The sequence below is a fragment of the Xiphophorus maculatus genome, chromosome 23 (assembly GCF_002775205.1).
Source record: "Xiphophorus maculatus strain JP 163 A chromosome 23, X_maculatus-5.0-male, whole genome shotgun sequence".
Lineage (NCBI taxonomy): Eukaryota > Metazoa > Chordata > Actinopteri > Cyprinodontiformes > Poeciliidae > Xiphophorus > Xiphophorus maculatus.
This window is the reverse complement of record NC_036465.1, coordinates 13,384,192-13,396,368: the sequence shown is the minus strand read 5'-3', so window position 1 is coordinate 13,396,368 and position 12,177 is coordinate 13,384,192. Positions and strand designations below refer to the sequence as shown.

At 38.7% G+C, this 12,177-nt stretch overlaps 1 protein-coding gene across 1 annotated transcript; it reads right to left on the bottom strand.

Moving 5' to 3' along the window:
- Positions 1-7,482: 7,482 nt before the first annotated feature.
- thoc3 (THO complex 3) lies at positions 7,483-11,612 on the bottom strand. The gene is made up of 6 exons (XM_005806540.3): positions 11,409-11,612; positions 10,259-10,415; positions 9,962-10,166; positions 9,055-9,216; positions 8,860-8,960; positions 7,483-7,884 (listed from the first exon to the last, which is right to left on the bottom strand). Exons 1-6 carry the CDS (start codon positions 11,610-11,612, stop codon positions 7,721-7,723), a joined length of 993 nt encoding a protein of 330 aa, XP_005806597.2. The 3' UTR covers positions 7,483-7,720.
- Positions 11,613-12,177: the final 565 nt, after the last annotated feature.

Sequence of the window (12,177 nt, the reverse complement as noted above, 5' to 3'; positions counted from 1 at the left end):
GAATACCCAGTATGAAGCTCCTTTTGTGAAACAGTTAAAGGGGCAGTATAATGTATTTTCCAGCCACATAGTGCCATTTTACAGCACAATCAAGTAACTATGTTAACTTCAGTCGCTGTATATATCAAACATGACTTAAAAGAAATTTGACTTTCCAATTTAACTCCTTGAAATTGGGTCTCCGTCTCTTTAAGAAGCTCTTGGTCTTTCCGACATGCCGCCTTCAGCACGTCATCACAACAATGTTTCTCCATTAAGCCCTTTACAGCATTCTTACGAGCATTGGATTAATAAGTAGTTTGTATAATAAGCTCAGCAGACACACAGTTCCACCAGGTGTTTACTAATTGCTGCTGTCTATTTTTATAAGTCAGTTCAATCTATTTTATTAATTAGAAGCTGTGAAAACTCATCTCCTTACCAAGCCTTATGGCTTTTTCTAGCTGAGCAGCCCAATAACGCTTGCTTTTCTTTTCCATCTTTGCAAAGTTGCAGTTTACTCTTCTATTTCTCCCTTATCTTCTTTAATAGTTGCCTCTTGGCTCCCTTCTAACAGCATGCCTATGTGCTCACTTCTAATTTCTCATTTCCCTTCTCCCTTCTCTGCTAAAGTTTCCTATAAGTCTTTTTTTAATCTCATTTCTCTCATCTTTTTCACACCCTCCTATCTGTAAAAGCATAAATTAGCTGTTTAAAAAATCTGAACCAGACTCTGATGAGATCTTAGCCCACTCGATTGATTGCAGTTTTGGTCAAGTTGCATTTCTTGATCTGTGAAAATCACTCACAGCTTTACTAGCTTGTGTTCTGATAATAAAGTCGGGAGGCAAAAATAAACCCTTAAGCAAATTATTACAGTTTCGATTATTAGAAATTATTAAAGGCTGCATGTGAACTGAAAACCTGTTATCTACTTAACTATCCCTCACTGACACAGTTTCTATATTTGCTTCCATTCTTTTAGATCGGTTTCCTCCTCCCTTTTTTTTTTTTACCGTCGAGGCGTACAGGCCTGATTAGTCCATTAGTTACAGAAAGGAGTATAGTTTATCATCAGTGAATGAGCCATCGCTCCTGCCCCTGAAAACGATCCATCACTGTTGTTAGTCACCTCGGTAGTTAGAAGCAGATCAGAGGTGAAAACATGAGATTAATAGCAACAACACGACTCTCATTACAGCAGCCCAAAGGGAGAAAGTGGAAGGGCAGCGGCTGCAGCAAACAACCTCAGGATCAGGTTATTAATAAGACAGGTTTTTCATGAACCCTAGAAATTCTTGAACATGACTTAATTCAACGTTTTGAAGTTGGGAAGTTGCCTCTGTTTTTGATAACTGCTTTAAACCTGGACGCTTGGTTTCTTAGTTGCTATTTAACAAATTTAATTTTGCATTTGTATATATGCTGTTTGAAGGAGCTATTGTATTACCATCTTCGAATACACTTTTATCCAACATTTTCTGACAAAAATTTATTTTGGCCTGATATTATAGTAGGGAAAACATTTTCTTGACACACAACACAGCATTGCAACAAAGAAATCCAGAAAGAGAGAGAGTAAAAGTCGAAAATTTCAGTCTGTAATATGTTGATCTGTAACTTTGGGCCCACTCTGCCGCCACTCGTCTCCTCCTGGGAGTTAACGCTTGTGCAGCTCGGAGCTTCTTGTCTTTATCCGGAGCATTTGGTGGAGCAAGCTGAGTGTAGCTGCTGTCAGCAGTTCACTGCGTCTCCTCAGAGAAAAGCCTGACTTCTGCACTTCCAGTTAAAGCAGTAATCTGCATCCTGCTGCTTATTCCCTCAAGGTCAAGACCACAAATTGGAAACCAGAATAGACCTTGTTGTTGTCTGAGATAAACTCTGGGCCTACAGCTTTAATCATCCATGCAGGGTTTGTTGAAGAGACTCACTGTTTTTTTTTTTTTTTTACCATTGTTCCACATCCTAATGTCTACCTACCTGTATTTCATTGACACTGTCAGATATGTTCCTTGAAAGCAAGGAAACATTGAGAAGTAATAAACTCACATTAGCGTAAAGCTAGAGTACAGTCTGCATCATAAGACTGAGAAGATTGTGACATCCTTGATAAATATGCCATACAAATGGGATGAAGTGTAAGTTAATACAATACCGGTGTTCACTTAGAATGCTTGGAAAGTTTTTCGTTAGTAGGGTCCAGTTCCTTTCCCTATGAGGTCCGAGTCAACACATTTCATTGGTTCAACACAGCTTATTAAAGACAGCTTCTTAAAAGAAAGAGATAAGAGGAGAGCTCTGTAGGGAGGAGGGAATGCAACCAATGACAATCATTTAAACGTGCAGTGCACTGGCCTCCATTAAAAGGTATTAACAACCACTATTTTAGACTGAATCTTCATCTTGATAAATCAAAAAAAATGAGTAGTTAAAAATTTTATTCAACTGGAAGTGTGATAAACAAAGATGAAGAGGGACTCAAGCTTATTTAAGCAACACACACAGTGTTGAGGATGAATATGGATGGAAAGAATCTCTAAATGTCAAAACTGCAACAATGCGGGATATTATTGGGTTGCTCCATAACAGCCATCGGACGACATCGCAAACGTAAACATGGGGAGTTTGTGAAACTCTGCTGGGACTTATAAATGTGTGCTTTAGAAAGACAAGACCAAGACACAAACTTTTCAGAAACAAGCACATCATGGGAGTCTTTTGTGAAACAAAGAATGGAGACTGTCAGAAGCTCCTGACACCTAATGTTAAGTATGGTGGAGGGTGTGTGATGCTGTGGGCTTGTTCTTCAAAAGGCTTCGAGGAATCTTTTTGAAATGTATGGGATGATCAACTGATTCAAATACTGGAATGCTTTACAAGGAAATTTGACGAGCAAATCCAAAATGACAAAGAAGCTTAGTTTAGGGTCATCACAGGCCCCAGAGTCAGATCCAATAGAACACTTGTGAGGTGAACTGAAGAGAAAATAGAACAGAAGATGACCCTTATGCTCTTTACTTACAAAATGCTATAAGAGAAGACCAGTGCTTGAAAAGCTGGCTGCACACAGTACTGACACCCACAGAACTAATACTTTTGCAAAAATAATATAAAACTATATATAAAGTTAAAATCCCCCCCTACTGAATAAATGTATTCAAAGACTTTTCACACATTTTTGCCAATATGTGTGGAGGGGGGCTGGTGGTGGATAATTACACTTTAAAAAAAATCTGTATATAAAAAAACCCTTGCATATTTTTCAATGAATGATTTACAAAAACTTTTTGACTTACTGTAACAATAACTAAAAGGCAAAATATTTCAAGTAAATAACCTAAACCTTTAACTTCAAACACCAGATGAGTCTTTTTTCCTCACTTTATCTTATCTCAAAAATCTAATTTTCAAGCACTGAGTACCTCTGAAGTTTTGTGAACCAAGATTAGATTTCAGGTTCGTCTTTCACCATTAATGGATGAGATCAACAATTATCAAGGCAGCCGCTAGATTAGATTGGGAACCCAATGAACCATAACCACAAGAAATTTGTGAAAGTAGTTCATTTATTTTAATGCTGCAACTCCTCCAATATGCAATTAGACTCTACTTCAGCTGCACCTGAAAAACTGCAGAAAGTGGCTCTTTTATCTTCATTGAGAGCAGCTTAAGTAAATGACCCAAAGTTTAAAACAGGCAGGAATTGAATCACAGTTTGCATGTCGATTGACTTATCATAAAATATAAAGTACTTCCATTAAACACTTGAAATTAAACACATGTTTGGAAGAATAACTGATGTCACAGGTTCATATTACACCAAACTTTAAGATCAATCAGGAAGCCTCCGGTTAGCAATTATCCACAACAGCGGAAGTGCCCTTTAACCGATCTGGAGTCTAATTAGTTTTGACTGAAACAAATGGACGGGTGGGTCTGATTATCTGTCTGCACGCAGCTGCCCTTCCTCAACCCACACACACACACACACACACGGGTGTAACCGATCACTAACACGCTTGCACACATGCAAATGTACAAACACACTTGAGCACGCCCTGTCTGCAACCATTAGGATGTGATAGGACTGATAGGCATGCTGGAGCACATCTGAGCCTCTGATTAAACAGAGCAGCATCACCTTTGGGAGAGCTGCTGATCAATGAAAGGGAATATTGATCAGAGTGAAACCTGATTGATGCTCCTTTAACATTGTTGCATCTGTTTTATACATAACTGTGAACAAGAAATAAATCCTAATGTGCCTTCTTGGGGCTCGTTTTCAGGTGAAAATATAAATTAAGAAGCTCTCTTTAGTAAATACTTTTGAGTTTCTTCTGTTTAATCTCATCTATGCCCATCCAGGTATTATCTTCCATGTATCAGAGATTATGTATGGATGTCAAAGGCATCTTTCATTGTGAAGAGGCAGCAGACATTTTTATTGTCAAACAATTTAGTTTATTAATGATATTTATAAGAGTGGATGATAATGTTGGATTTGTAAGAGTTTGTACTTTTGGTTTTACACCAGTATTCATAGATACATAGCAAAGTGTGGGCAAATTCAAGAATAGTTCAGTTTGAAACCTGCCATGTTTGTTTCTCATGCTCCTTTTTTATTGCTTTATTTGATGAAAATGTGGATAGAAAGTGCCTTGACTCTTACAGAACTGTTTTATATTTCAACTAATGTCATCATTTAGAGATGACATCATAAAGCTTCAAAATCTTAGCACAACATCTGGTGTTAAAGCATTTCTAAAACAATGTCCAAAGCGCTGGTGTATCAGTTGTCAGACATGGATAATAAGAGAACTTTGGGCCTTTTCGCGTTCTTGGACGCCACAGTTCCCCTGGCCGAACAAAATCAAAATAAATGAAAGGAGAGCAGTGGGGGAGCTCAGCAACATCCGTGCGAAGATGACAGGAAGCTGCGAGGCGATAAACATCCTGCAGGCTTGCTGGTCTCCGACTCGGAGAAAAAGAAGCAGCCAGCTGCCACTGGCCCGGACCGGAGGCCTTAAATCTGGGCCCACGCTGTGCGCGTATGTCAGGGTGGAGGAAGATAAAGTGGTCACGACAGAAGACTGTCAGACACTAGACGTCTGTTTTAGGCTCACTGATGGTATTGAGGCCTGTGAGGATGAAATATTAGAGTTATTTATTGACTTCAAAGTAAAAGAAAGCTGGAAGGAGCTGATCCGGTGCATACTGTGGTGCTAAATAGCTCAGACAGACTAATATAAATTTAAAGCAGGGATATCAATATATAAGCAGGGTGCTTTAACTTTCGACCAGTGCAATTAAGTTAGAAGGAATATTTCAACTTCAGAGCAAAAGTGCCTTGCTGAGTTTTTTTTATTCATTACTGGCTATCAGTAAAAATACATGGGAAACATATTGTGCACAGGCAGAAATAACATTCATCTTTAAGCACTGAAGAGTGAATAATCTCAGTTTGAAAAGCCGTGAAAAATTAAACACCGCAGCGTATTTTCATTTCAAAGCCGTTGTGTAAATGAGACGCATCAAGCACCTGGAACTGAATTTAGCTTTGTGGCCCAGAGCTGGTGGATGGCCCTTGAGCGTGTCATCACATCAGTCTCCCTTGATCCCAGCTGTTATTCATTGTAGCTGAGACGGAGAATGGAGGTCGGTCAATATTCATGGGTGTGATTGCCAGCGCCCATCATGGAACGATGAATCAAATGTAGCAGCCTGCAGGGTCTCTGGTTGTCTGTCTGATTTAACTGTTAATGGCCTGATTTACATTTACATCTCATGCTTCCTTTTAATTTCAGTCTATAAAATCAATATGTTGTAATCTCCCTTATCAAAGTGGAAAAAACAAGTATTTTTAGTGATTATAGAAAATAAACTTAATCTCTCAAGAGACAGTTTTAGTTTTAGTGTTGGTATCCAAGTCCTGACTAGTTTTGCAGAAACTAGCTCTTGAATTTTTGCATTAGAGTTTCATATTTGATAAAAAAGATGACTACCAGGGTCCTAACCATTTGCTATAGAAAGACAAATGCAATCCAAACTCAGTACATCGTTTTGAACCACATCATTGCACTCCGGCAAACTAAGAGCCGACTTTTGACCAGAAACAGAACAAAGATATTTACCCAGTTTGTTGCCCTATTCAGAACCAGTTTCAAAGTCCTGGCTTCAGGCCATTAAAAGTTGCCCTACAAGACTAACCCTTGGTAATGATTATGGTAAAAAAAAAATATAGTCTTTTATACATTAGAATAGAAGAAAAATGGTTTGGTCTTTACTTGATCATGAAATATTTTAAATCTGACCTAAAGGAAAAAAAGAAAACACAACAAAGTTCAACCACCATTTATTAAACAAACATAAAAACCGGCGGGAAAAGCAGTGTGGTAAAACCTAAATGCATCTGTTGATCCAACAGCTACAACCACCTTTCACAGAAGGGAATTTTTTGGTTCACTCTTCTTTTGAAGATGGCTTCAACTCTTTGAGGTTTGCAGACATTTATTTCTGCACAGCTCTCCAAAGGTCCTGCAACAATATCTGATCAAGTCTGGAGTTGAAGTAGCCCATTCGCACAACTTCATTCTTTTCTTTTTCAGTAATTCTGTTACAGATTTTCAGCTGAGCTTGGGATTATTTTTCTGCTTCAGTTTAGACCAACTTCCAGCGTTTGATTGAATGGAGGGTAACCCTGGTCCTGTTGGTAAAAACAAGCCCCAATCATCCGCCCTCCAACTCTCATGTTTGAGAGTTGGCTTGAGGTCACCAAACATTTCTCCCAGCATTGAACCCTCTAACTTTGGGGGTAAATTTGGTAAGATACTCACTCCTGGGAAAATTGATGGCTGTCTTAAATGTTTTAAATAATTCATAAATCGTAATAATACATAAATAATATGTATTACTAATAACTAATAGGTAAATAATCTCTGTAGAATGGAGGAATTCAGTTAGTTTAAAAATGAACTCCTGACCACTAGATTGTTGTGCAGCCACAGTAGTTTCTCTGATGTCTTTAGAGAGTCTACTCTACTAATGTAGACTACTACTCTCATGTCTAATGTCTTCTCTTGGTTAACAAATACAATAAAAACAACACCTGTGTAAGTTTTGTTTACAGACTGTTTAATAGATGAAACCCAAGAAGCAGTGGGATGTACTACCTTTTATAGATTTTAAATTTGGAGCAACAAAAAAAAGACTTCTGCCACTGGAAAATCAGTTTCTCGACCCATTTTCACACAGCCATATCTCTGTGATCAGAATCTTCAAAATATTGCACTTTTTCCCCCCCTTCACATTATAAATAAAGTTCCCAAGTCACAACTTGTGAAATCACTGTGGATCCTTAATAGTTTTTAGAAACGTTCGCTGGAGATAGGCACCAGCACCCCTCCACACCCCACTAGGGACAAGGGTGTACAGAAAATGGATGCATGTTTAAAATCTAAGCAGCTAAAAGAAGACCTTGAATTCAATATTTGTTTTAGTAAGAAAACATTTTTATTACTTAAAAAAAAAAAAACACGCTTTATTTTACATGAAAATATTTTACAGCTATGAGATTTTACTGTATAAAAACAACCAGGGAATGACGTCAGCCGATTCAGAGCAAAGTAAGGAAAGTTGCACCACCTGCTGGTGTCAGAAGGTTACTGCAGTTCCTCTTTTTAACATCTCACTGCCTTTGTCATCAAGGTGTAAATACTCCTGTCAACAGACGAGCTGATGCTCCTCAGGAGTCGTTGGGAAGGCCAAACAGTTTAACTGTCCCTGCCTCTCGGTTGTTGTCATATTTGCCCTCCTTGTCGTCGCAGGCGTAGGCCAGCAGGGGTCTCTTTGGGTGCCAGGCGACTGTGAACGTTGGGGAATCGCACTGAACCTCCCACAGCTTCTCACCTGCAACGTAAAAAAAGCCTACTGGTTTGCTTCCAAATATTCTCAGCTCAAAAATTAATTTCATTTATTTTCTACAACATCCTGACATCATTTAACAAATCCCTATTTTTGTCCAGAAGGGTGAGATCAGATAACTCTGAGGTTCTGACATGTTACATGTTAACAACTATCTGCAATGTACAGCGGCACAGGAGCTCAAGTTTCACAAACTTTCCTTTTTTTTGTGTCGAGAACATTTGAAACAATATTCAAAAAATGACACGAGCTCAACATGATTTCTTTTAATAGAAGCGTTAAAAGAAATCCACAAAATGTAATATTGTATCAGTGTTTGCGAAAACATTTGGGCATGCTTGAGTGTGTTAGAACATTTGAAGGAGTGTCTCAGGAACATGTAGGACAATGTATTCATGTGCTGCAGTTTTCACAGAGGCTACTCGACAGACGTGAGTCATTTAAAATGAATATTAACACCCAAGCATTGGCATCTTTGAACATTTCAAATATGATACACTAAATTAAAAATCACTTAAGAGTTAAACGCAGCAGGCAGGTCTGAGGCACATTAAGAAATATTATCAATTCAAACTTGTTCATTCTACTTTGCTTTCACCTCTGCGCCACAATCTGCTCTGCTCAATGTGGCGCAAAGTGTGACGAAATACAGAGATCTGCTAAGGAAAGCTGTACCATGGGAAGGGGTTTAAAACCTAAATGATTTATCTCCCTTCTGTCAACTAAAGGCTCTGCTCCAAGACCGACAAAACTATTGCAGGCCTGTGTGACAGCAAAATAATTTAGCACACAGAATTTGTAAAAAGGAAGGATTCAGATACGACTTTTTCCATGATAAAGTGAGTGGAAATCTCTGAGGAGAATTGTAGCAAAAAGGACCAAGTATCTGACCGAATCTGCCTAAAGATATTTCCACATATCAAACCCTGCTGCTAAATGTCTGCTGTCATGGTTACTGACCTGTTTCCACCTCTGCGATGTCAATGAAATGATCCTCAGATGCGGAGGCCAACATCTTCCCATCATTGCTGAAGCTCAGCGTCCTCACTGGCCAGTCCAGTCTGCAGCGTGAGCAGCAAGAAAATAAAGATCCCTGATTCATCCAGACGTTTCTCTGAGGGCAAATGATTTGGAGAAAGAGAATCACGGACTGACCTGGAGAAGCAGCGGACACACACCAGCTCCTCCACGTCCCACAGACTAACGAGAGCATCAGCGCTTCCTGTGGCAAAGTATTTCCCCGTGGGGTCAAACTTGATGCATATGCAGTTGGACGGGTGAGCGTTGATGGACTGGATGGGCTTCAGATCCGGATAACTGAACACAAAACACTGATCATTTCAGATCTGAAGCACAGAAAAAAACTTCTCATACAAGATCTCAATAGCTCATCCATTAGATGCAAAAAAAGTTATTTTTTAAAAAGATCACATAGGTGTATAACTAAAAAAGTGTCCAAATATTTTTACTTTTTCAAATTTAAATGGAGACATCTTGACCGAAGCAAAAGCAATCCTGCTACACAATTATCAAATCATAAATACAGATGTAGAAGGAATGAGGACAGACAGATGTAAGAAGTTTTTCAAGAGTAAAATACTGCTGATATATAAAAGTGCATTTACATTTAATGATTAAAAGTGGATTTGCATTTAATAATTTGTACATCTGGATAAGAATTACAATACAGAGTACTAATTATTTATTCATATACAACAGAAACACAGCTATGCCCTGGAGACATTGGAGGATCTGACATAAATTAAACCATAGATGTTTTCTTGCTCTCCCCATTTGCAAAAATGAATATTCTGTCTTTAAATTCAGTTGCTGAATAATTTGAGATGATACAGTATGAAAGTCATGCATGATTTTTGGAATTTGGCTCTAATAGTCACAAATAAAATCATTGTCAAGAATCTATGTGGTTGTTTTTTTCTTAATCAAAACCATTAACAGTTCATTTTTAGAAAGCAAGACAATACTGACTGTTTATAATGAGCCAACAGGACACAGAACACCCTGCAGGAACTTCAGGTTCACAGATCAATTTGGTTTCTACCTGAGAATATTGATACAGCCGTTCCCGTTGGTGAGGAAGAACATGTCGTTGTCGTTGTTCCAGGAGATCTCGTTCACTTCGAACTTGAACTGCTCTTCAGCCCTGGAGCGGTGCGTCTTGGCATCGATAAAGGTCACCACGTCGTCTTTGTTCCCGACTGCGATTGTCTGACCGTCTGGACTCCAGCAGATATTAATGTTCTCACCTTAATTAAAAAAACAACAACAAAAAAACAAGAAAGAAAATGATTTAAAGTTTTACTAAGACCAGATTCAAGCAGTCCAAGTATGATTGTACCCTTTGTGTTGACTGTGGCGACACATTTGGTGGTGCGTACGTCCCATATGCGAATGGTTTTGTCCCCAGACGCAGTGACGAACAGATCCGGGTTGGTTGGATGCCAGCACAACTGATCCACACTGTCACTATGTCCTCTGTAGTTGTTCTCCTTCACCTAGAGAAAGGTACAAGTTAGAGCCATGTTCAAATAAAACCTGACCTGTCATCACTAATCCTATGAGAGTTGAAAAGGATGTTTCATGGAAGTAAAGCAGGACCAATGAGCAGAGACAAAAGGAGGAAGTTCAAATCTCTTTAGTCGATTAAAATGGGCAAGGATAATATCCCTAACTCCTAAGTCTCTCTAACTGCTACTGGAGATCCTTTCAGCTCAGCATGAACCACAGCAACTCTTTGAACAATTACATTTTGTTTCCCTCAGGGAAAAAAAAAATGTTTTGAACTGAATAGCAAGGTGTGTTTCTGTGTGTCTTTCCTGCCCTCACAGACCCCCATCACTCAAAGCAGATAGTTGTCAAAACTTAGACTGGTTCTGACTCTGCTGGAGGTCTCTTCCAATTAGAAAGTAGTGGTTTCTCTCAACTGTCAACACATTCTTGGTAAGATGAAAAATATTTTATTCATTGGCAGTTTATGACAATCTGAAACTACACAGCTAGAATTAAAATCGACTGAATTTGTACTACAATTTCATATATATTTTTTTAATTTATGAAGTGCCTTGAGATGAGTTTTGATAAAGGGTGTTGTAGTCTGGATTAACTCCTATCTGGACACGAACAGCGCGGTCGTGTTGCGCATCTGTGTGAACCATCACCTTCACTCTGTTACTTATGCCTTTATTCTACAATCATCTGCTATGTAAGTAAAGCCGAACGACAGCTCACATACTAGGTCGTGTGAAAATAAAATCCACATGTTTTAAAAGTGCCAAACCCAATTTACAATCTTTAAGTGTTGTAAACCTAATCTTAACAGATCGCGCTTCAGTCAAAAATCTTCCTGACAGCAGAAGAAGAAATATGTATATGTGGGGGCAGCTTTGTTGACAATTCGGCTTTAATTAAAAATATCGTATTCATAAGAACATGAAATAATAAAAAAGAAAACAGGTTAAGCATGCATTGCACTGCGCGGCTTCACTTACCAAGCGGTCCTTTTCCAGGATAAAAACGCTGGCTGTTTTATCAAACGAGCCGGAGGCGAGCCTCCTTCCATCGCAGCTCCACGCCACCGAGTGTACTTTGGCTGTATGAGCCGGGAATTCCCGACTTTTGTTGTTATTTCTGAAGCTCTCCTGCATTTCTTGGTAATACTGCGACGCCATCTTTCCACCCCTTTTCTTCTTCATGGGATGCCTTGAAGGAAGGTGTCGCCCTCTTGCGGCTTGACTAGGTTTTGCAGGCAGTCATACTTATTTATTACATTTCCACATTTTGTCATTTTCTAACAGATTTCAACATCAGTTTTCAAGCTTAGCTACTGATTTTCAATGGAATTTAGGACTGGACTTGGCCGGTCCATTGCAACACTTAAACATTTTGGTCTGAACTGGATGTATGGCGTCACCGTCCTGCAGGAAAATGAACCTCCAGCCATAAGGAATGGAAAGTAACTATTTATATTTACTGGGGTTTCTGTTATTAACTACATTTGGTCTGCATGTTGTACTTTTTAAGTTTGTGGCAGTTTATGGTCATTTAGAAACAACAATACTAATGTTTTAAGTCATGAAGAGTTCAGAAATCAATATTTGGTGTTTGCAATGGGTTTCAGTGAAGTGGGATCTTTATTTTTTCCAGAACTGTACATGGAGAATTTAAGTTGCAATGTGAAATTTTATTGCTTTTAATTTTGTATGTTGAAAAAGGTGTTCAATTAGCTGACTTTTAATCATCTGATTGTTAATTAGCTGC

Excerpts from the sequence above, each read along its gene's own strand:
- thoc3 (XM_005806540.3), bottom strand. The coding sequence starts at position 11,612 with ATGAAGAAGAAAAGGGGTGGAAAGATGGCGTCGCAGTATTACCAAGAA. Across the intron at positions 9,217-9,961 it reads GGCTGTATCAATATTCTCAG|TTATCCGGATCTGAAGCCCA; the intron begins GTAGAAACCAAA and ends TTTTGTGTTCAG. Across the intron at positions 7,885-8,859 it reads CATCGCAGAGGTGGAAACAG|GTGAGAAGCTGTGGGAGGTT; the intron begins GTCAGTAACCAT and ends TTTACGTTGCAG.